Below are 24,437 nucleotides of genomic sequence, written 5' to 3' on the forward strand. Positions count from 1 at the left end.
CGAGTCCATTTTGCAAAGGCAGAGGCAGGACTTTGCCGCCCTGGAATGTTGAATGCGGGGTTTCCAGAGGGAAGGGGACAGGGATGTGACTGTGACCACACCGGGCACAGAGCCAGACCAGGGGACCCGAAGCCAGCATCCCCCTCCCAGGTGCACACAGGCAGGCTTCCCAGGTGGTGGCACTCTTGGAAACCAGCAGGAGCATCTCCCTTTGTCCTCAAGAAAAATTCCTGAAACCCCCAGAAACCCCGACATGGTTTACAGACCACTAAACTGGGGGTGCAGAACTGGGACTTCCTGTTGGTAGATGTCATGTAGGGTTTCCTCTGGGCAGCCTCAGCTCCCTTTCACGTCAGCACCTGTCAAAAGCCCAAGAGGAGACTGGACCTTCTGCAGAGAAGTCCTGGGACCGGGGCATTTAGAATCCAGAACCACGGCCCATCAGAAGCACCCCTGGGCCTTTTCTTTGAAAAGCCCTCCCAGATGAGATGGGTGTGTATGGGGGGGGGGGTAGGTTCAGCAGAGTTGGGGCGGTGGAGAAAGGGGTGCCCGTTCCCCATGGGATATCAGATGCATCTAACCTTGAGCTTTCGGAACGACATGGAGCCCTTACCTGGCAGGTGCACTCACCTTTCCACCTGGCCAGGTGAGGCTAGGTGAGGTTGAACCTGCATTTGTCCTTGGATGTGGCCAGAAACATTGAGAACCACCTCCCTGAGTCCTGTAGTCAGTTGCCGAGCGTGCTGGGGGCCATGGGGGTTAGAAGTCCAGGCCACCTTTATTCCAGAAGCTTCTCCGTACAAGGGGAGCAGGGCATTGTGGGGAATCAGGAACCAGGCTGCCCTGGTTTGGGAATGAGATGCAAATCCTACCTCTGCCACTCACCAACTGCATAGCCTTGGGACAGTCCCAGTGCCTTGTGGCCTCTATTTCCTCTTCTGTGAAAAGAGGCCAGAATAATCTCCACTTGGTGCCCAGAACTAAGAGGGCGCCTTAGCAAGAGCAGGGACTCTCATTACTGTTATAAATCCCATTTCTGCAACTTCCTAGCTGGGTGGCCCTGCCCAAAGCACTCCCTGCCTCTTGAGCCTCAGTTTCCCATCTGTACAGCAGAGTTACACCAGGAACCCTCGGCTCCCGAGCTGTAAGAAGAACCCACAATCCTAGAGTCTGTGCATTTCAGCCCTTGTTTTTAAACTGCAGATCCCTCTTTTAAAACGGCATCTAAATTTTGGGGAGGTGGCGGTGGGTGTGATTGTCTCAAATGCGGTGCTACTTTCACAGGGGGAAGCATTCACCCAGAGTCGTCAGATTGGGTCCTTTTGCATGTTTGATTTGTTGTATGTTGAGGACATCTTGTGTGGTGTGAAGTCCCCCCCAAAAATATGTGCAAATCCTGGTACGTGGATTATGTGACCTTCTTTGGAAACAGGTCTTTGTGGATGTGACCAAGGTGAGATGAGGTCGGTGCAGGTTTAGGGTGAGTCCGAAATGCAATGACGAGGGCCCCACAAGAAAAGGGGGAGGGGGTGCACGCAGAGACACACCAGGAGGGAAGGCGGCCGTGTGATGGAGCAGAGATGGAGCCTCAGGAGCCGCCAGAAGCTTGGAGAGGCCAGGAAGGACCTCCCTTAGAGCCCCCCAAGGAAAGCCAGGGCCTCTCAGACCCCCTCACCCACACACACACCCTATTCGGAGTCAGGGAGCACAGGGCAAAACCCTGCTGTGCTTCCAGATTTCCAAAGTGGGAAGGCCACTGGGCAGAGGATGCAGGAACGTGCCCAGGACAAGGGTCTCCCACTGACCCCCTGGTGGTCAGCCCTCCTGTGGGCCCCGGACCCCGCCCCCACCTGCACCTCCGTCACCCGCAGGCCAACCCACAAATCTCTTATTTCTTGCTCCAGGTCAAAGACATCATTGATTGCTTTCATTTTTCATTTTAGTTTTGATTGGGGGTGGGGGTGGGGGGAGAGTATGTGGCTTCTGTTTCAACAATCCGATGTCCTTTCTTTCTTCCTTTAGTAGTGGTAGTATTGTATATTTTTGAAGCATTTGCTTCCCAGCCTGGGTTCCCAGCCCTAGCAAGTGACAGGCACTGGATTATTTGCTGTCCCCTTGTCACCATCCCCATGCCTTTGGGAGAGTGAGCATGGAGGCCCTTTCTCCATTCCCTCCCGGGCTCCCGTCACCCTCCTCGGCCACCGAGAACCCACTGGGGCCTCGGCACAGGGGAAAGTCCAGGGTGCCTGCCAGGGAGACAGGTGCATGGAGAGAGAGCTGCAAAGCAGCCATCCTGCAGCCGGGTGTCTGAGCACAGGGAGGCTGGGAATGGAGGGCACTAAAAAGTTCTCGTGGAGGAAACAACGCCTGCAACCAGCACCCTAAAAGAAGGCCCAAGGACAAGGTGGCCCTCCAGGGAGGAGGATGTTCTCCTGTCTCCAGCAGATGCCAGGTCTGGGTCCTCAGGAGGCTTCCGGTCCAGTGGAGGTGGGGGTGAGGGCAACTTAAATATCCAGTTATTATAAATGCTTCGAAAAAAGAGGCGGACCTCTGACCTCTGACTGTGACCCCTCACCCCGCAAAGGGGGCTTTGCAGACGGGATGAAGTGCAAGGTCTGGAGATGGGGAAATTATCCTGGATGGGGGAGCTGGAGAAGGCAAGGACACAGCCCAGCCTCCCAAGAGCCCTCAATCTCAGTCCAGGGGGACCCATTTGGGTCCTCTGCGCTAGGACAGCTTCCCCAGAGCCGAGGGGGCCAAGCCAGAGCAAGGAGACGCCGTGACTCACCAAGGAGACTTGGTCCTTGAGACGTCTGGTCCCTGGAGGGTCACTTGGGACCGAGGCCGAGAGGGGCCACCGTCCAGGCCAGGGGCCCGGGACAGCCACCTCCGGTCAAGAAAAGGGTCCCAGTTCTGGAGTGGAAAGCCCAGAGTCTGTTGAATAGGGCAAATAAACCCCTTAAACACTCACGAGCCCCGAAGTCATTTTTCTTGCACGGAAAATCGCAAAATTCAAAGAAAGATGTCACTTGCAAAACAAGGAAGAAATACAGAAGATTCCAATTACTGGACTCCAAGAACCAAATTAGTATAGTTAAAAAAATTCAGTGCAACATGAAAAAGTTAGAATGGGCGTCGCCCAAACACACCCAGAGAGTGGGAGAAAGATCCAAGGTGATGGTGGAGTTTTACAGAGAAGTTGGGATTTTATAAACGAGTATGATTTCTGAATCATTATATTGATATTTCTTTTGGTCTCCAGTATTTTAGAGCAGCTAGAAAGAAAGACCTAAAATAGTGGAATTGTAACCCATACCAAACTCTGAAATCTGTTCTACAACTAATTGTTGCAATGTGCTTTGCTGTGTATTGCTTTTTTGTATTTATGTTATTTTTCACAAAAGAAAAATTCAGTGCAGAAGCACAGAACATCTTATTTTCTGGGTTGCTTCGAAAGATGAATCGATGCTGAAGATTTCTGTTTGTTCCAGGGAGCTCAGGGTTTTTTCACTTCCTGTTCATTTTTCCATAGGACCTTTAGAATTATTTTATCAAGTTCTTTCCCTCGTCAGCATTTTTGTCTGTTTTTCATTCCTTCCCGCCTTTCCTACTTTCCACCTGGGATCATTTTTTCCCTGGTAACTTTTTAGTCTTACTTTTAATAAGGTAGATCTCCTATTGAGAAGAGTCTCCGTTTTTGTTTGTCTAGAATGTCTCTTTTCAGCCTCATTCTTTAAGGGTATTTTCACAGGGTCCAGAATTCTCACTGGGCCCCTCCTATTTTTGCTTTTTCCTCTGGAAACATTTTTCTTTCTAATTAGCTGGCTTTACTGAGATATGCCTCATAGGCAGTAAAATGAACAGATGACAAATGTGCGTTTTGATGCATTTTACAAACGGATATGTTTGTGTAACCCGTGCCTCAATCAAGGTATAGGATATTTCTACCAACCTAGAAAGTTTTCTCATGCCCTTTTCCAGAGGCAGCAGCCTGTGTTTGGTTTCTGTCATCATAAATTAGTTTTGCCTGTTCTTGAGCTTCATATAAATGGAATCATAGAATATGTACTTGCAGAGTCTGCTTTCTTTCGCTTAATGAAATAATTTTGTAATTCATCTATGTGGTAATGTTCCATGGTACAAATATACCAGAGTTTGTTTATCCATTCTCTTGTCAATGCTCTTAGGTTATTTCCAGTCTTTTATATCTCATATAAGTCTTTTTCTGGACATAAATTTTTATTTATCTTGGATGGAATTCCTGGGTCATAGGCTGGTTATGTGTTAAGCCTTTTAAGAAACTGCCAAACCATTTTCCAATGACAGGGCCATTGGAAATGTATGAAACTTCCAGGTTTTCTGCATCGTCCCAATATTTGGCATTGTCAGTCTTCTAAATTTTTGCCATTCTAGCGGTTGTGAAGCAATGCCTCACTATGGCTTCAATTTGTATTTCTCTGATGACTAGTGATGTCGAACTCCTTTTCACATGCTTACTGACCATTTCTCCACCAGTGCTTTAGATATTTATTCTGCTTGAGACTCTAGGCTTCTTGGGTCTGTGGCTTGAGGCCTTTTGTTTGTTTGTTTTCTAATCAATTTTGGAAAATGCTCGTGTCTCCAAAGATTACTTCTGCCCCGTTCTCTCTCTCTCCTTCTTCTGCAAGCTCCCAGTTCTTTATCTGTGTCTTTTGCCCTGTTCTGTAGTTTCCTTCCTTCTGAGCCTCGATGCTTCATTCTGCATTATTTTCCTCTGCCCTGTCTTCTAGTTCACTAGTTTTCCCTTTAGTTGTCTCTAATTATATCATTTTGTCCACTGAATATTACCTTTCAAATTTGGTAGTGTTGCATTTTCAAACGACCACTCGGTTCTCTTTTCTAAAATTCTGTCTCATCTTTGTGTCTCCTTGCGCATGATCATAATTATTTTGAAGTCACTATTTGTCAGCTCCTTTATCTGGAGCCCTTATAGGTGTGTTCATATTGCCAGTTATTTTTGCTGATTTTTTGTTCATGCGATCTTTTCTCCTTGGGTGCTGGTTTATTTTTAATTGTGCGTCAGACATGGTTATTTGCAGACTTGTTTTCAGAAATGATTTGAGGCAGAGGATGGTGAGGGTTTTTTCCACCAGAGAGGATCAATGTTTATTTCTTCCTGGCACCTAGAGCTACCAGCAATCTCGGACCATCTCACTCCAATAGTGGGGGCCAATATTTGCTAAAGCAGGCCTGACCGCTTTCTATTTCCCATTCCCCCTAGAGTCGTCACGCTTTGTGGTTGCAGCCCATACACATGAGGCAGTCCACCAAGACCCCTCCTCTTACAGGCCAGGACCTCCAGCCCCATAGACCAACCACTCAGCCGCTCACAAAACCTCCCAAGGGTATTTTAAAAATGTGACACTAACAAGTGTTGGCAAGGATGCAGAGAAATAGGAGCCCTTGTGCATTGCTGGCGGGAGTGTAAAATGGCACGGCCACCGTGGGAGGCAGCCTGGCGGCTCCCTAGAAAGCCAGCAATCCCTCTCCTACATCTAGACCCCAAAGAATTGGAAAGCAGGAGCTTGGACGGATATTTCTACACTGATATTCACAGCAGCATTATTCATAGTAGCCAAAAGGTGGAAGCAACCCAAGTGACCATCAGCAGATGATGGAGAAACACAGGGTGGGCCATCCAGCAACGCGATGTTACTCAGCCACAAAGAGAAGTGACAGGGCTGGTCCATGCCACAACACAGACGAGTGAAGACATCACATCGACTGAAATACACCAGATGCAAAAGCACAAATATCGTTATGACTTCTCTTCTATGAAATGCTTGGAATAAGCAAATTCGTAGAGACAGAAAGCAGAATTGTGACTACCAGGCATGGCAGGAGGGCAGAATGGGGCAGAGAGTATTGCTAAAAGGGTACGAGTTTTGCTTTGGATGATGAAAACAGCCTGGAAATAGACAGAGGGGAGAGTCCACAGTCTTGTCAACATACTAAACATCAAAGAGCCGTCCACATAAAACAGGGAAAATGATTTTTATGTTATGTATATTTTACCACGATTAAAAATAAATAAATAGGGGGTGCAAGGGTCATTCAGTGGTAGAATTCCTGCCTGCCATACAGAAGACCCAGGTTCGATTCCTGGCCCATAGATTCTGCCCCGCCCCATTAATATTTATATTAACAACAAAATATTTATATTAATAAATATAAATAATAAGATTTTATATTAATAAGTTTAAATAAAACAAATTAATATTTATATTAATAAATATAAATTTACAATTATATAAAATATAAATAAATATTTTATTTATTGAAAATAAAATAAAATTCAACAAATGGTGCTGCAATAACCATTTTAGTCACATAGGGAAGAATGAAATGTGACCCCCACCATACAGCTGACAAGGAAGAAAAAAAATTAATGTTTTGAAAAGATTATCAGACGAGTCTTCGGCGACACTGACAAGGGGAAAACGTGTTGGGAACACAAAGGTGGGCATAACCACAAATAAGCCAGAGATTGTTTTTGACATGTACCCGGGACAGTTTTACACCAGTAAATATAAAAGTAGATAAAATGGTGGGAGGCGGGGGGAGTAACCTTCCCCAGGGAATAGTAACCCCCAAAGCCAGTCTCACCTCCTGGGCTCCCCTTCTCTGGCAGATCCTGGGGGGCGCAGACTCTTCACCATCACAAGAACCCTGCAATGCTTCAAGCAGGCATTTTGCTGCTCCGTCCCCGCTCCCACTTGCCCTCTGTCAGATATCTTGCCTGCCCTAGCTGGTCCCCCGTTATAGGGGCAGAAATCTGCGGGTAGAGACCTTCAGCCCGAGTCCAAGTGGCCTAGTAGGATCCCATCTTCAGGAACTAGCTGCACCCTTATCTCCAGAAAATTACTCCACCGCCCCCTGAGCCCTTCGGAAAGTTCTACGGATTCGGGGGGCTAGGGGAGAGGATGGGGAGCTCAGGCCAATGCAGCTACCCGCACATGCAACTGGGCATTCTAAACTCTCAGAGCCAACAGCAGAGCTTCAAAGAACCCAGTTCCTGGTTGAACTTATGACTTGGGAAGGGGACAGGCTTGCCCAAAATCAGGCCATAAGTTGGGGCAGCATGGAAGTGGACCACCCCAGGACTCCCCGATTCTGGCTCTATCCCTATTTCCTTCATTCTGATTTTGAGTTTGATCCACTTTGCTTCCCACCAGGTGGGCTCTTTTGACTCCCTGCCCAATTCCTGGCCTCTGGGCAGGTGAGGGGAGTGGCAACAAGTGCCAGCCAGCTCGGTGGGGAGGCAGATTTCTCAGCTGCCTCCTGCAAACCAGCTGCCCCCTACACTGCTGGGCATAAGAGGTGACGTTCGGTTCACCTTGTCCTTGTCTCCGGCTTCCAGCAGCTGGGGCTATGTGAGGAAGTGACCACGGGGCCCTGGAAGAGGGTCCTCTCCACGGACGCGGTTCCTGGCACAGGAGCTTGGGGACCCCGAGGTTTGCCAGACCCAGTGCAGAGAGAGGAGGTTTCACTGGGGCTCAGAGAGGGGAGGTGAGTTCCCTGAGGCCAAACAGCTGCAAGTGACAGCCCCAAAATCCAGGTCACTGGCTTTCCCGGATGGCACCGTCCACCTGGCTTCTCTGGCTTCACTCCTCAAAAGAGCGTTTGTCTCGAGCCCTTCCGTGGCATTGCTGGTTGCGTTCTGGAAACGGGCATTGGCCCCGTGGGACTCCTGGTCACAAAGATTCGCTGCATGCTGGTGAAGGTCGGTTCCGTTTTCACTTGGTCCTATTCTTGGGGCAGTGGGTCAGCCAACTTCAGAATGTCTCCATTTAGCCTATATGAGCGTCTTGAAGGTACAGGGGCCCTCGAGACAAGGAGGTTCCGTAAACAGCTTAGATTCTGCCCTTGGGGGATGCGGGGGCCTGTCTGGGGACATCTGTGGTTGTCAGGACTGGGTAAGGGCGGTGCCACTCCAGGCATCGGGTGGGGGGAGCCCAGGGAGGCTGCTCAGCAGCTCCCAGTGCCCAGGTCGCCCAACCATCCACCCACACAGACACCCAGGGAACGACCCAGCCCCCCAACTGTCGTGACTGCCGAGGGGCAGACCCCGAGCGCGAGGACAAACTTAGTTCCCTGCTATAGATTGAGTGCCTGGAGGAGTTTATAAACTCAGGGCCCCAGCTGCATGCCTGCTCTGCAGCTTAAGCCCCGGACTCTGCCCTTCTTCACCGGCCTCCCTCATCTGCTTTCCCCTCTGCAGCGGCCTCCCTCATCTGGTCAGCAAACCTCCTCCCCAGCAGGGTTGCAGCGGCTGGGGTGCACGTAGGAGGGGGAGGAGGGGCCCGGGGCGCCTCCCCCCACCCCACCCCCTGCTTCCCAGCCTGCCCCAAGGTCAGCGCCCCGGTTTTGGTCCCCCGCCGGGTGCAGGTTGCACCTGTGGGGAACGGGGCTGCAGCCACCCAGACCCCGGGCTCCTGGGTTGGCAGCTTCCTGGGGGCCCAGGATGATTTAGGAACCAAAAGCTAAAATAAGTGCAGTGCTGCCAATGAGGAATAGGTGATAGAAATCCACTAGGAGGGCTAATATGTGTATAATAATATATAATAAATGGCATAACCATGATAGAGAAGATAAAAATAAGTGTGTAACAAGTGATATAAGCGTACAAAGGCAAGTAATATAAAATAACAAGCGGTATAAGTTTATCAGGAATAAATAATATAAAGTAATAGATAACAAGTGATGTAAGTGATCTGTAGATAAATAATACAAAATAATAATAAACATATAACAAATGATTCAAGTATATGATGAACAAGTATAAAGCAACTGACATAATGAATAAATATATAGTAAGTAAAGTGTTATAAACAAATGTCAACTGATTAATAAACGATAAGTGGTATAAATATAGACATAAGAAATGATTGTGTAAATATACAATGCATCAGTATTAAATAGTGTATAGTAAATGATGTAGCTATAGAAGGAGCAAATATATAGATTATAATAAATCATGTAAATATAAGTATAAATAAGAGTAAAACTAATATTAATGTCACATTAATATATTATGAATTAAATAAGCAATGATACAACAGATAATGCATATATATTAGATGATATCGATCTAGAAGATAGATTTAAATAAATATGTAATGAAAAATAAACAGCAAAAATAATAAATAATACATTAAAATTCAATAAATAGGAATTCACACCTCTGAAATATCAGTGTCTCAGATTCCAAAACCTGCCTCCGCGTTCTCTCTTTTCTCGGTGGCCGTCCCACACAAGGACAAGAGGGACTCCCGAGCCCCTTCGTCAGGTAACAAAGAGACCCAGAGGAGGAGACCCAGCCCCCCTGATGCCCGTGTGAATCCAGAGTCTCCCCCCACGAATCCTGGGTCCCCCCCAGAACCCCAGCCAGGCCCTCGCTGCTCCCGGGGCCTCCCCTCGGGTCTCTTCCACCCTGGCAGGCACTACAATGCCAAGTTCCCCATAGGGGAGGTCCCCGTGGCCTGTATAAGTATATGATGACAAGTGATATAAAATAACTGCTGTTTCCCTCCCCCCGGGCACCTGCTGGGCCATCCCCAGGCTCCGTCCAGCCCTGGGCTCTGTCTCTGTCCTCATTGACATTCGCTGTGTTTGACCCTCGCGTGCACAGGACCCAGAACTTCTGCTCTCGGGGGGGTGGGCAGAGATTCCTTCCCATTGCCCCCCTCTTGCTGGGGCCTACGAGAGCCCCCGATGGGACCCCGGGGGACCTCATCCGGCCACCCCATGCACAGGTGACCACAGCCCCATGGTGCTCAATCTTGCTTCCCACCCGCTGGGCCCCTCGGCTGCCCTCCGTCACGCATGCCGTCTGCACGTCCAGAAGCATTTGCTCGTTTGAACTCAGGTTTTCTGCACAAGGCCCGGGGTTCACGCAGATGGCGCCAGGCAGCCCCCGACAGCACACACCCCGGTTTGCCCAGGAACGTCACATCCAGTGTTGGGGGACCTCTCCCCCCGCTGCCACCGTGCTGAGACCAGGAACACCCCAAACGGCCCCTGATTGGTGAACAGGAAAAACAAAATATGAGGGAATCACACCAGGCAGTGAGTAGACACAAGCTACACCCAGCGCCATGCTAAGTGAAAGAAGCCAGGCTGTATTTGTACATTTCCAGAACTTTCCGGAGACCCGACCGGTGGCTGCCAGGGTCCACTACAAACATCTTCCTTTCCTGGGCCCAGCCTGACAGGTGACCCCAGACTGGAGGGGGCGCTTAAAACACTGGGCATGGTGTTTTCTCGGGTTCTGGAGGCCAGCGGTCCAAACTTAAGTTGTGGGCCCAGCCACCGCCATCTGGAAGCTTCAGCGGGGCCCTGCCCGCCTCTCCCGGCTCCTGGCGGCTGCCGGCCGACCGGTGTTTCCTTGGCTTGTGGCCACCCCACTGCAGGCTCTGGCCCCATCTTCTCCGGCCGTGTGCCCCATGCTGTCCTCGGGCCCCTCCTCTCTAGGCCCAGGGTCACATGGGGTCAGAGCCCACCCTGCTCCCGCGTGACATCCTCTTAACTAATCCCACTCGCAGCGACCCTAATTCCAAGCCAGGCCTCGGGGGCCAGGACTTCAGCCTATATTTTGGGGGGAGACCCAATTCACCCCACGACAGGGTGGCTACCTACACGGGGAGACACGACTCTTTGCCTTGGTAAGATCTCACCCAATTGTACACCAAAAAGCATGGATATTACTACGCAAATTACACCTTAAGGAAAAACACCTCATTAGAGGAAATCATCACATACCCCCTAAAAACAGAAAAATAAATGCTGGCTGTCCTCTTGCTGGAAGATACCTTTCTGCCTTTATCCACATTTATTTTAATACAGTGGTGAATAATCCTATTACATTTGACACCCTCCCCGCGTTTTCACTTTACGCTAACACGTTTTTACTCACCATTTATGGCAGATGCCTAATGTTCCTCCAGGAAAATATTCCATTGAATTAGCTGGTTCCCTCCTGCAGAATGCGTGGCTTCGTTACCTTTTTTTCCCTGTTATAAATAAGGCACCATAAACACCTTTCTATGAACAGCTTTTCATTCCTTGGAATCTTTATGTCCCCTGGATAACTTCCCAGGGAAGGGGTTTCAGGGCACAAGCAGCCTGGTGGTTCTGATACCCAAGTTTAAATTCATTTACAGGACCAAAGAGGGGAGGATAGTAAAAATCTCCCAACACCCTCTTCAGGTGAAATCTCCTTTTCCCGCTCACAGGTGTCACAAGTCAATGGAATACCTGCCCTTCATGTTCCCCACCAGCTTTGCTCAGTCCCCAAAGAGGACATTCTTTGTTGGTTCATTACTCACATGTCAAATTACTTTTTACGTGAATTGCTCGCCTGCCCTCACCTCACCTCCCACCTCGGCTGGCATCTTGCATTTTGCCCTGAGCACGTTGAAGGGACCCCCCTGTGTCCGGCTCATTGGTCGTGATGGGTTCTCCCAGGTCAAGGGTCTTGAGTTTTAACTTCCCCTGCAGACATTCTCGATGTTTCTCTCTGGCCACGGCTCCTGGTCGCCTCGGTGCGTTCTGTGGTTGGAGTTGCTGGGATGCAACTTCTCCGTGTTAGAAAAATAAATACTTTTACAAGGTCAGCATTTCCTTCTTCGTCTGTGGCCCTTCACAGGGAAGGTCTTTGGGTATGTGGTGTAAGGGCTGGGTACAACCAGTGTCTCTCGCCCAGGGGGGCTTCTGTCCCCCAATGGGACACCTGACGGTGTCTGGAGATATTTTGGGTAAGATGGCAAAAATCAAGGCGACCCCCCCCAGCTTCTGGGGTTCACCTCCTCTCCCCCCACCCCCAGTTTGTGTATTTAAATGGGTGCAGCCTCCCAGGACCTCAGCAGGTCGGATGATTGTGGGAAGCAGAGTGTCTTGGGTGGATGGGTGGGTGGGGTGTCAGTGGATTCTCTTAACCCAGTGGTTCTCAATCAGGAGTGATCTGGGTCCCCCAGGGGACACTTGACAGTGTCTGGGGACGTTTTTGGTTGTCACAGTTGGGGAAAGGGGCAGCTGCTGGCTTTGAGTCCGGGGAGCCCAGAGAGGCCGCTCAGCTGAACTCTAGACCCTGGTGTCTCCCGGGGTGCCCTGGCCCTCCCTTTATAACCATCTTACAGCCTGTGCTGGTTTGGTGGGTGGGGGAGCTGGCTGCCTCCAGGCCCCCACCACACAGAAGCGCCCCTTTAGACTTTTGCACGGGAAGTAACTTGAACTCGCTGGCGGCCCACTAGCCTTCCACTCGGAAGCCGGCCTGCACCCTGGCAGGGACAGTTAGAGTTTTATTTTTGGGCAAACCCCACCCGGAATCTCACCCAGGGCCTGACCCGGCTGCAGAGGCAAATCTGGGCATACCGGTGCCTTGCCCGCCTCCCGCCCTCCCTGCCCGCCCCCACCCTCCTGCTGAGGGCTGGGGGGGGGTCTCCGGCCTCCAGAGACTCTGCTCAGCCCCCAGGCACAGGTCTTTCCCAGGCTTGGTTTGGTCCCTGGCCGGGGAGGTAGGGGGAGAGGGGTAGGAGAGGCTGTCCACAAAGGCTCTGGAATCTTCCAGGGGCTCCCAGCCCCTCAACTCTCCCAGCCCCAACTTCCACCCTCCTCAGCCTTGCCACGAGGCCCTGGTCATAAGCCAGAGCCGAGGGAAAGCTGAGCAACTTGGGGTTGCTGGGTGCTTCCCTGGGAGGTCGCGGTTGGCGGGGGTAGTGTGAGCCACGTGGGATGCCAGGCACCCTGGGGGGTGGGGGTGGGGGGCTACATGGGACTGCTCCCGCCCTTCCATGGAAAACACACCATGCAACCCAGCCGTCTGCTCTCCGTGTGAGGCTATATTTAGCTGCTGAGTAATTTAGGTATTTTTAAGCAGAACCAAGGGCGGTTTTCCCTGAGTTGGATGTTTTCTGCGGCTGCTTTGATGCCTTCTGTTGAATCAGCGCCCTCTCCGGAGCCTACACTGGGGCTTTTGGCTTCTAGAGCATCCAGGGTGCCGGGCAGTGCCAGGGGAATCTTTTTCTTTCTTTTTCTTTTTTTCTGACGGATCCTTTTGGTGAGACCATTTGCAAGTTTCCAGGCAGTTGCTACAGATAAGAGAGATGCCCCTTTTCACTCTGCCTGCTCTATGCCCCGATTGGGACATCCTGCAAAATGAGAGCTGGTGTCCGAACTCAGATGTTGTCACCAACACAGCATGACCCACTCTGCTTGTTCTGAGCTCCCCTGGGACGTGAGATGAGAGTGTGTGTAAGACACTGTATAGTTTTATCACCCAGGCAGGTTCGGCTTTCCACCAGCATTTCTGCCCCCTTCCGGCCTCGCGGTGCCCTGTAACCACCTGTCTCTAACCCCTGGCCGCTAAGAATCTGCCGCCCATCTCCAAGCTCCTGTCATTTCAGATGTACCATATGCATAGGGCTGTAAGCATGGGACTTGTGCAGATGGCCCTCTCCCATGCCCCCCAACCCAGCACCCACATGGCTGCATGCATCCATCATTCATTCCCTCTCATTGCCGAACTGAGCAGGGATTCTTTGAAAATCTGAAATCTGCCTCTCCTTTCCGGAAGCTGCCCAGCGCCACTAACAGCAGGACAGATGCTGACAAAATGTGTCGCGACAGAAGCACAGGATGCTGCCTCGTTACCTGTCTCAGCGTCCACCTGGATGGACCGAGAGCTTCTGACCCTCACCTCTGCACCCCAAGCCCCACCCCCCCACGGGAATCTCCTCCTCTGCTGGCATCAGACCTGGGTCCTTCCCTGGGTGGGGGGGGGTGTCCTAGGCCCTGGGGGGTGCTAAGTCACCTCCCTGGGCTCCTCCCACTAGATGCCAGCAGCACCCTCCTCCCCAGCCATGACACCTATGAATGTCCCCGGGTCACCTCGGCTGGTACATGCCTAGCCTGGGGCCCACCAAGTGAAGCCAAAGTAGGGGATACAGCATTTTCACTTCCTCCAAGAGCAGAAAAGCTTTTGCACAGCCGAATTAACAAAAGAAGTTCACCTCGCTCAGACATGATTGGGGGGTTGGGTGGGTTGCATGAAATGGCCCAGTTGCCCTGGAAAATGGCCTGGCCGGTTCCTTCAGAAGTGGAACCCTCAGCCCTCTGCATCCCTGGGCATCTCTTCCGGAGAAACGGAGACTTTGGGTCAGGCAGAAACCAGAAAGCGAGTGTTCGCGGCAAACCTGGGAGAAAGAGCCAAAAACCTGAATCCTGGCACCTTGACAGGTGGATGGTTTTTCCACTGCCCCTTGCGATAAAAAGACCCGAGCACCAGATGTGGCCTCTCTCTCCAGCCAATATGACAAGCAAACTCACCGCCCTCCCCCTGTCTACGTGGGACATGACTCCCAGGGATTTGGACCTTCCTGGCAACGTGGGACAGAAATCCTAGAATGAGCTGGGACTCAGCACCAAGGGACTGAGAAAACCTCGACCGAAAGGGGGAAGAGCGAAATGAGACAAAACAAAGTGTCAGTGGCTGAGAGATTTCAAATAGAGTCTAGAGGTTATCCTGGAGGTTATTCTTACACATTAAATAGATACCACCTTTTTAGTTAAGGTATAATGGAGAGGCTGGAGGGAACTGCCTGAAAATGTGGCGCTATATTCCAGTAGCCATGTCTCTTGAAGATGATTGTATAATGATATAGCTTTCGCAGTGTGACTGTGTTGATTGTGAAAACCTTGTGTCTGATGCTCCTTTTATTTACCTTATCAACAGACGAGTAAAACATATGGATTAAAAATAAATAAATAATAGGGGGAACAAATGTTACAATAAATTGGGTAGAGGCAAATTCTAGCAATCAATGAGAAGGAGGGGTAAGGGGTATGATATGTATGAGTTTTTTCTTTCTTCTTTTTCTGGAGTGATGCAAATGTTCTGAGAAATGACCATGGTGATGAATATACAACTGTGTGATGATACTGTGAGCCACTGATTGCACACCAAGTATGGAATGTTCATACATTAAGAATCTTCGTGTTGTATGTTGACTGGTTTTCTTAATAAGAATAAAAACATAATAAAATTAAAAAATAGACCCGAGCAGGCCGTGCCCGCGTTGACCTGAGTGAATCTCCAGGGAGTGAGGCCACGTGAGCAAAGCAAAAGCCACAAGGTTCTAGGTTAGGTGGTTCTGGTTATATAACATTTCATTTTTTTTTTTTGTAGCTTTTCATGTATTTTTATTATTTTATTTTTATTTTATTATTATTTTAAATTATGTTTTAGATGACATTCTTGAAATGACAAATTATGGAAATGAAGGCCAGCTCCGTGGATGCAGAGGGGCCAAGACAGTGGGCATGGGGGGGGTGGGGGGGCGCAGAAGCCTGGGGGCTGGAATGTTCCAGATCTTCCCTGTAACGGAGCCACAACCCTGTTGGGGACACTGCATAGTTTTGGGAGATGTGGCTGTTGCATGGGGTGGGGGGCCGTTGCATGGGGTAGGGGGCCATTGCATGGGGTGGGGTTCCCAGACAGCTCCCCACTCTGTGTTATTTCTTAAAGCTGCATGCAAATCTACCATGACCTCCAAATGAAAACTCGAACGAAAGATGAAAAATGAACCAAAGTATTTGGGGGAAAAAAAAAAAGTCGAAATCGTCCCCCCCCTCCCCAAAATAACAAAGCAGTAGTCTGTGATGCGGTAAAGCTCCCCTGTCTTGGGGTGAGGGATGGGAGCAGATGGGAAGGGGCCCTGACCGCCCCCCCCCCACCATTCCCACTTTGTTCGCTACGACACCCAGTTCCTGGGTTGGGTTATATTCACAGGACGGTAGGTGTGATGATGCGGTTAGACCAGCTTGAATCCCCCCACCAGGGTCTGAGGAGGGCCTGGAGCCGGCCCGGGGTGTGATGGGGTATGGGGGTGTTATCGCGAATCATCCACCCATGCGTCACATGAGCTGCCCTCTGCACCCTCCCACTCGACGTGAGCCCCAACCCAGCAGAAGATTCCAGAAAGTCCTGCAGGATCCCGCCGGCCCCTTCAGGCTCCTGTGGCTGTAACTCACCAGTGGGGAGAAGCCACCTCCATGTAGGAAACTCAAGGAAACCCAGTGCATGCCACTTGGCCGCCTTCTAGGGAGAGCATGCCTCCCCCCCCCGCCCCCTGCCACCACAGCTCCCCAAGTCCCCAGGTTGCGTGTGTGGGGGCTAGTTCTGGGTTTTTACCTCCCCATGCACATGAGCTGTCACAGGTCAAGTCTCAAGACAGAGTCCAGCACGGGCGGGTAGCTCCCAGCGACAGACGGATGGACAAACGCACGAATGAGTGAATGAATGATAGTGTCCCAGACTACCACTTACCAGGCTGCCCCTTGTCCGACTGCCCCCACCCTGCTTTTCCGTGGGGAGCAGCCTCAGTCCAGAGTGCAGAGATTCCCATGCGGAGGGGGGCGGTTCTGATCTGTCCCTCCCCCCTCCCTCCCAGGGCACACAGGGCGAGATCACGGCTCGGGGGGAGGGGGCTGCTCCTGGCATCCTCTTCCTCTGCCCCCCCTCCCAGGGCGGTCAAGTCCCGGTCTGCTCCCCCTGCAGCTCTCTGGACGCCGGGGCCCAGAGCCGATGGCAGACAATGTCAGCCACTAACAACATAGCTCAAGCTCGGAAGCTCGTGGAACAGCTGCGCATCGAGGCCGGCATTGAGCGCATCAAGGTGAGCGCCCCCACCCCCCACCCCAGCCCCACCTGCTGGGTGGTCCCGGGCCCCCACCCAAGGGGCTGCAAAAGGTCCCCAGTCCGGGGAAGCAGGAGGGAACAGGCCTTTAACCCCCGCCTGCTTCCCTTCCGCCTTGTTTGAATGTTTTACAAGTTTAATTTTGATGTTTAATGAAGAGGAAAGGGAAGGGGAAAGCAGCTCCCACTTGCAGGCAAAGACCAGAAGCGCCCGAAGCAAAAAGAGGCAGCTGGCCTGGCCCTGTGCCCTGCAGACTAGCCTTGAGTCTGGGAGGGGACAGGGCGCGAGAATGGGCCTCGGAGGTGCCTGCGTCCCCCTGGCCAGCGGCAGAGTGGGCACCCTGGGGTCTCCGTCCAGGGGGCCCAGCATTGGCCTGGTGCAGCAGGACCCTTACTGCTGGGCTGGGGAGCAGAGAGCCAGAGGTGACACAGCTGGACAGACAGATTCGCCCCTGGTGGCCGGGCGGTAGAAGAGGGACATGGAAAGGGTTTGGACATGGAGGCCCCCCACAAGCCGTCTTGGGGCTCCGGACCTGGGGCTGCGGAGAAAAAGAGGCCTGGGCATTTGCAGAGCAAGCCCGGGCGACGTGCTCTTGCCCTCCGGAGCCCCTGCTAGCCCCCAGCCCCTGCCGAGTGTGCTCACCCACCTTGCTCACTTGATTGTCAAGGAGGAGTCCCCCCTGACCCCCAACTACCATTTTGGAAGTCGGGAAAAGGGAGGCCAGGACTTGACCTGTTCCTCCTTGCAAATACTGAATCCCGCCTGAGGTTTCACGCTTCCCTCTTCTCACCTTCCCCCACCCCCAAAAAACCATGGCAACCAGACCCAGGAGCATCAGTGGTGGACTGGCCAGCCAGGCCGAGGCCCCGCTAAGGAGAGGGCACCCCACGGCCTCCTGAGCCCCGACTAACTCAGAGCTTCCCCTCTGGGCATGGGGGGGGCATGGACAGAGGCTAGCCCTGGCACCCGGGGAAGGAGCTGTCCTGGAAACACCAGGGGTACGGGGAGGGGTCCGGAGCTGGGGCCACACCCACCAGCTATTTTCAGGCCCCCGAGACAGTTTTTGTCCCCTAGGGAGGCTGGTTCCCAAATGGAAGCATAGACGCCAAACTGGGCGGACACCCTCAGAGGTGGCTGTCCCGGGAGCGGCCCCCAAGCTCCCAGGACAGCGTCCGTTTCTGCAGAGAGTTTGCCAGGCATTTTTTCATCGCTGCCTGTTTCGTTTGTTTTATTTCACCTTTGTTTTTAAATTTTTTGTTTTGCAATCGTTTCAAGCTTCCAGGAAACTTGTAGCCATATGCAGAAGTCCAGCCTATCCCCAACCAGATACCCAGACTTGCCACCTTTTAACATTTTGCCACATTTGTCATGTCATTCTATCTCTCCATCTGTCCAGCTGGCTTGTCTCTCTGTCCATCTATCTATCTACCCATTCATCTGTCCATCTTCCAGTCCATCCATCTGTCTGTCTGTCCATCTTTCTACCTATCTATCCAACAATCTGTCCATACATCTAATCTGCCCTTCGGTTTGTCTGTCTGTCCTTCTACCCACCCATCTCCCTCACCTGAGCATGGGTTGTAGACGTCACATGCCTTGAACCCTTCACACTTCCCTGTACATTTCCTAAGAACAAGGACATTCTCTTCTGTAGCCATTAGGTGCACTTGTGAAGTTCGAGAAATTTAACATTGATCTAAAGCTTGCAGTCAGCTTTTTTACTCCAATTTTTTTTTCCAGCTACCCCAATAATGTGCTTTGGGGCCTTTTCTCCTCCCTTGTTAGACCCCATTTAGGTCATGTGTTACATCTCATCGGCGTCTCCTTCATCTCTCACTTTTTTTTCTTGCATGGGCAGGCACCGGGAATCGAACCCGGGTCTCTAGCATGGCAAGCGAGAACTCTGCCCGCTGAGCCACTGCGGCCCGCCCCTTCGTCTCTCTCTCGTTTGATTTTACTTGTGGTGGTAGCATGTACACAACCTGCCCATTCCATCTCACTCACCCCCAAGCATGCCATTTGGGGAGATCCACCACCCATCACCAAAACTCTTCCACCATCCAAGCTCCGGCCTCCTTTCCGCTGCATTGAATGGTCCAATCAGAAATGGGGGGAGGGAGGGAGGTGCTTCAACCACCCACGAGAGGACACCCAGTGGTGGGCAGAAGTGTCCCTACTCACCCTTACCTGTGCACCTGGAGCCCCAGCCTCCAGCCCCCCCAGCACCTAGAGAACCCCCGAATGCATAGTTAGGTGAAGCAACGATGTGGCCAAGGGGTCTCCCCCTGCATGTGGCCCCAGCTTTTCTGTGACCCCAGCTTTTTCCAGTGGGTGAGGGAGGGTCCCCCTTGCCTCCTTGCTCCTGCCTCTTTCAACGGGCCAGATCCAGAAGACGCTGACCTTGGCCAGGGGTGCCGGCCCCTCCCCAGGCCACGGTGCCCCTGCTGGGGTTGACTGCCACCAAAACGTGGTATCCAAAAGGGCTTTTCTCATCCCCCTGGGAGGCCCGGGAGCTGTTATTGAACCTTCCCCGACCGTGTTGGGTGTTCAGGCAGAACTTCCCCTGTAAGTTCCTTTCTTGGGGTGTCCATCCATCCATCCGTCCATCCATCCATCTGTCCCTGATCCTTTTGTTCAACATCTCAGCAGTTCCTGCTGAAGGATGCTCAGCTCTATTTCTCAGAGTAATTTTTTATTGCGGTAAAACACACATAACATAAAAATTTACCATCCGTGGTATTTAGTGCCCTTACAACGTTGTGAAACCAGCGCTACTCTCTAGTTCTGGAGCCAGCATGCTAAAAGGAAATCCCTCCAGCTCTGTGCCCATTAGTGGTCGCTCCCCATGCATCCCCAATCCCAGCCCCTGCCAAACATGAACCCACTTTGCATCTCAATTTCTACTAGACAGTCTACAACGTGGAATCAGACAATCGATGGCCTTTCGTACCTGGCTCCTTTCACTGGGCATCATGTTTCTGGGGGCCCCCTCCACCTTGCAGTGGGTCTGACGATGTCATTTCTTTTACCGGCTGAATCGTATTCCACTGCCTGGTCAGACCCCAGTGGGTTTCTCCCTTCATCAGCTGCCAGACCCTTGGGCAGCACCCCCCATTTGGCAGTCACGAATCATGCAAATCGTTCAGACGTGTGTGTTTCAGTCCTTCTTATTTCTCTTTTCTCCTCCTTGTGCCCACACACAGGTCTCCAAAGCCTCATCCGAACTCATGAGTTACTGCGAGCAGCACGCCCGCAACGACCCCTTGCTGGTTGGAGTCCCTGCCTCCGAGAACCCCTTTAAGGACAAGAAACCCTGTATCATTCTATAGCTCTGTTCTCTTGTGTGCCGTGCACGCAAATTTTCTCTCTTGCTCTTGCTCTCTCTCTCTCTCCCCAGCAGGGCATTGTTTAGTCCTTAGCTCAAGTAAAACTTCTCGAATCCCCAAAACTTTTAATTCCAAAAGAAATGCAAAGTGCCATGACCACAAAGACGGGGTTAAGAACTATCGTCTCACTTTAGATGGGTTTAAAGACCAGTATCGAGCCCTTCTCAAGGGCCCCATCTGAAGGGAGTGGCAGCCCCACAGCCACTTCCCATCAAAGGCCACCCAAATGTCCAAGCGATGTGGTAACAATTTTTTAAAACTCTCAAAGGCCCTCAGAATTTTTTGTAAAACTCCCAAAGGCCCAGCCAAGCTGGGCAGGGCAAAAGGAAATGAGACGGGACGATTCACCGCCGGCTCAGCCAGGCCTGGCTGGGCAGCGGCTCCCCGATAACTGGCCATTTGTGAAAAGCCTGCCGCCGGGTCTCTGGGATGTTTTTTAAGCAGAGGTAAAATGTGGGGCTGGGGGGGTGAGGGTACATAACCACTCTCTTCTTTTTGTTTAAAAAATTGTTATTCCACTCTGCTAAGGCCAGATTTTGATGGCTAAACCCATTAACAAAGCAACGACGTGAAAGACACACACACACAGGTTTTAGGGGCCAGGGAGAGGGGGCTCTGTCTATGAAATGCCAAGTATTTGCCACTCTGCAGCCACGCCGGGTCCCCTGCCCTCTCCTCGGGACCCCCCCATCCATCACCAAAACAGACTCCGAGCAGCTCTCCCTGGGGCTGGTCTCTCGAATTGCCAATCACGTTCTGCTTTGTTTTGACCCGGAGGCTCGGGCGTGGGTCGTTTTGGGCTCCAGACCGACTTGGCTCTCCCGGTTTGGGGTTTGTTTGTGTTTTCCTTTGCACTTCTGCCCCTTGTCACCTGCCACGTTTCAAGCAGGAACACGCTCCTGGCGGGCAGAGCCGCTTTTTTTTGCTTCAGCGCCTTAAAAAGTTGTCCTCCATCCGAGAAACGCTCAGCTCTTCCCTCTCCTTGCTGGTGCCAGGCCCTTCGCTTCGTCCCCCGCCCGCCACCTCCGCCCCTGCCCCCACGACCTGGGACGCTGGGTTCCAAGAAATGAAACCTCGTAGGAGTAGAATTCATCGCACACCCCAACCGCGCTGGGAATTTAAGGGTCCGGGAGTAGAGAGGGGGATGCTTTTGAAAAACTTAGGTTCTCCTCTTTCTCGATGTGGACAGGGAATGGAGGCTGGGGGTGCAGAAGGCAGGGCCCAGCGCTCGCCCCTCCCTGTCCCCTCGCGGCACCTGCAGCCAAAACTCACGTCTGTTCCTTGGGCGTCCCCTCCTGTCCTGCTCACTTAAGATCACCCCACCGGGAGCTGGCCTAGAAGCACCTGGGGACAGAAACCAGCCCATATCTGTCTCTGCAAGCCCAGGTCCTCCCCTTACAACTGCAGGGGCACACGGGGCCAGGGGACGGCCAGGGGACAACCTGGGTGGACAGGGACAGAACCCCTGGCCGGGCCTTCACGCTCCCTTCCCATTAGGGTCCACTCAGCCCCTCCCGCCTGCAGCTTTGCCAAAGCAGAGAAGCCTCCCTAGGGCCAGCCTTGGGAGCAGTGGGTGGAGAGAAGTCCAGAGGCCCTGGGCCGGCTCCCAGAGGGCTCCAGGCTGGAGGATCTAGGCTGCTTCCTGGCTCCCCGGCAGGTCCGGGAGGGCCAGGGAGTTGGGAGCCCCCCTTGGATGGGAGAGGTAGGGAAAGCTTCCAGGTCAGGCGCTCTCTTCTTCACCAGGCTATGGTAGGGGACTCCCCCATCCCAAGCAGAGACAACAGGAAGGGGCCCGGGGCACACACAGGTCCGGGATACCTGCCAGGGTCAAGGTGGCTGTGGGCGGGCCTCGCCAAGGCCACAGCTGCTGTCAGGAGGCCCCGCCCCCACCCCGCCCCCTGGACCCTCCTGGGTGGGGTGGGGGGTGGCCTGCAGGTTGAAAAAGCAGCTTTAATCCTCAAGGCTGCATCAGGTGCTGGTGCATCTGTCCCGCCTCCATGGCCTCCACCCACCAGCTCCATGCTGGCCACCAGACCCCAAGGGGGACAGGCAGAGCCAGCCCTGGACAGTGTCCTGGGGGCCCACACGGTCCCTTCTCTTGTGCTGGCCACCCCCTGCTCGGCCAGAGGGAGGATGAGGGCCCAACTGTGCCAAGCCCATTCCACCTGTGTGTCCCCACGTGGGTGACCCCAGAGAGGCTGGTGGAGGGACGAGGCCAGGGTCCCCAGACGGAGGCCCCAGCCATGTCCTCACCCCACGGGCCCAGCCCCCCGTGCCCTTCTGCTCCAGCCGAGGCCCACACAAATCCTGGAGCCAGGCGAAGGCCTGCAAGTGCCCAGAAGTCAGGGACCCCTGGGTCCAAGCCCCACATTCCCTATAAACTGAGGCCTAACGTGGTAGGGTGTCGATGAGGACGTGCTGACCCTGGGTTGTTCTCCCACGGCACCCCCGCTGCATCTCCACTTCCCTGGGGATACCTGGCCAGCCCACCTCTCCCCTGCGTGCCCGCTGCCCTGCCCCCTGCACTCAGTGACCACACGAAAACCTCGGACCCCGGGGAGGAGGGCGGGCGACAGGCAGACCCCAGTGAGTTCTGAGCTTTGGGGAAGATACCCTGCAACTGTTCTCTCCTCTGAGAGTCAGTCTCGATGCTGAGAAATGTTCCATGGCCCGGAACCATCAGCACAGGTTGCAGGAGCTGCTTGGGCTTTCCTGTTGCATGTTTTGACATTGAAACTTTTTCTTTTTTTTCCAACGCTTTTTTGGGGTTGTATGTCCCCCACAAGGCAGGGAGCCGGTGCTGGCGGGAGCATACACCTTCTGCTGGGGAAACAAACAAACAAACATGCAGGGGTGAAGGAACTGGAGTTTCCCTCTCTCCTGCAGCTCGTTCAGGGTTTCCAGCAGGTTCCAGAAGGAGCTAGAACACACATCCTTCCCCTCCCCCCGCCCCCAAAGTAACTCCCTACCCAAGAGGACAGGGCAGTTAACTCTGCTGTGACCTCCAGTCCCTGGGGACATAAGGGACTTACTTCTCCTCCGTGTCATCAGCCCCTTTGATGGAGGGGAGGTCACCGTCACCGGGTCCTGGGTCACGTGTGCTGTCATTTCTGTAAAGGCCCCCGCCCTGCCCGCCCTTGGGGGCAGGTGGGAAAAGGCCAGCAGGGCCACCGCCAGCACGTGAGTGTCCTTCCCTGGGGACTGCTTTTCAAAGGACGCCCCCTCCCCGCCAACCCCCTGGGAAAATGCCACCTGGCAGACGCTCCGGCTCAGCTCCCCATCCATCCAGACCATGGCCAAATGTCATGGAGACCTGTTGCCTGTTCCCAGAAGCAATCTGTGATTCCAGTAGGTTCTAACCCATCTGCCCTTGGCTGTCTGGTTGTTATTATTTCCGAATTTTTGAAATCCCGGGGCGCACGCCTCCACCTCCCCACCCCCACCCCCCTGCTGCCCCAATTCCTTGCAGTGTTTTAATATCGTGTGTGGAATTGTTAAGACGAAGTGAATTAATACACAATGAAAAAAAAAAGGCTCTCTGTTCCTTTTCTCCTGGCTCTGGGCCTTCCTTCTCGCCCCAACTGGGAAATCAGGGGGCGGGGTCTCTCCTGCTATGAGAGTGTCTTCCTTGCCCCCCAACCACCACCTCCCCTGGCCAGTGAAAGTCCACACGAGAGGCCCCTGGGGCCGGTCCCCTGCAGAGCTGGCTTCACCCTGGGGCTCAAGGCACCTACAAGTGAGCAACGCTCCACCTCGCTGGAGTCTCCGGTTTGTAACTGGAAAACCTGGGAGGGGGATCTGTTTTCGGGTCTGCGCCCGTGTCAGTTATGCGCCCTGCAGTTTGGCATCGCCGCTGGGAAGGCATCGCATCTTTTAAGGGCTTAGAAAATGGGGGATCCTGCTCCTCCCCCTTTGGCCTTGTACTCCTGCCCCGTGACCACGAAAGACCCCCGGGAAAGACTGCAATTGAGAACTGGAGTCTTAGACCAGGAGGCAAGGAGTTACAGTTCTAATAATAAAAATAAAAGGTTTAAGTGGGTATCTCTGTGTTCTGTGAACAGAGAAGAACTTCCTCCCTGTAAAACAGCTATAGCATCAACAACATAAAAATTATCCTCTGTGTATCAAAAAGTAGACGACTAAACAGCAGAAAACAAGTTGGGGGGTTATAGCAGCAAGAGATGCAATAAAGGAATAATATCCTTCATATAGAAAAAGCTCCTGCAAATTAAAAAGAAAAATAGTGAGATGCCAAAAGATAAATGGAGCTAGGATGAGTCCTGGGAGCCGAGCAAAAGGCATCTGGCACTAGAATGAA

General features: G+C 52.6%; 1 protein-coding gene across 2 annotated transcripts in view; it reads left to right on the forward strand.

The window, feature by feature from the left end:
* The window catches only part of GNG7 (G protein subunit gamma 7), a 186,607-nt gene extending 162,945 nt beyond the window's left edge, over nucleotides 1–23,662 (forward strand). Inside the window, exons 4-5 of one of the 2 annotated variants that reach the window (XM_077121233.1) lie at nucleotides 16,563–16,712; nucleotides 19,937–23,662. In XM_077121233.1, coding sequence (XP_076977348.1) covers nucleotides 16,632–16,712; nucleotides 19,937–20,062 — 207 coding nt within the window. In that variant the 5' untranslated portion in view covers nucleotides 16,563–16,631 and the 3' untranslated portion in view covers nucleotides 20,063–23,662. The remainder of the gene's footprint in view (nucleotides 1–16,562; nucleotides 16,713–19,936) is intronic. The other variant, XM_077121232.1, reaches the window with a different exon arrangement.
* The last annotated feature ends 775 nt before the right edge of the window (nucleotides 23,663–24,437 follow it).

The sequence above is a fragment of the Tamandua tetradactyla genome, chromosome 11 (assembly GCF_023851605.1).
Source record: "Tamandua tetradactyla isolate mTamTet1 chromosome 11, mTamTet1.pri, whole genome shotgun sequence".
NCBI classification, from domain to species: domain Eukaryota; kingdom Metazoa; phylum Chordata; class Mammalia; order Pilosa; family Myrmecophagidae; genus Tamandua; species Tamandua tetradactyla.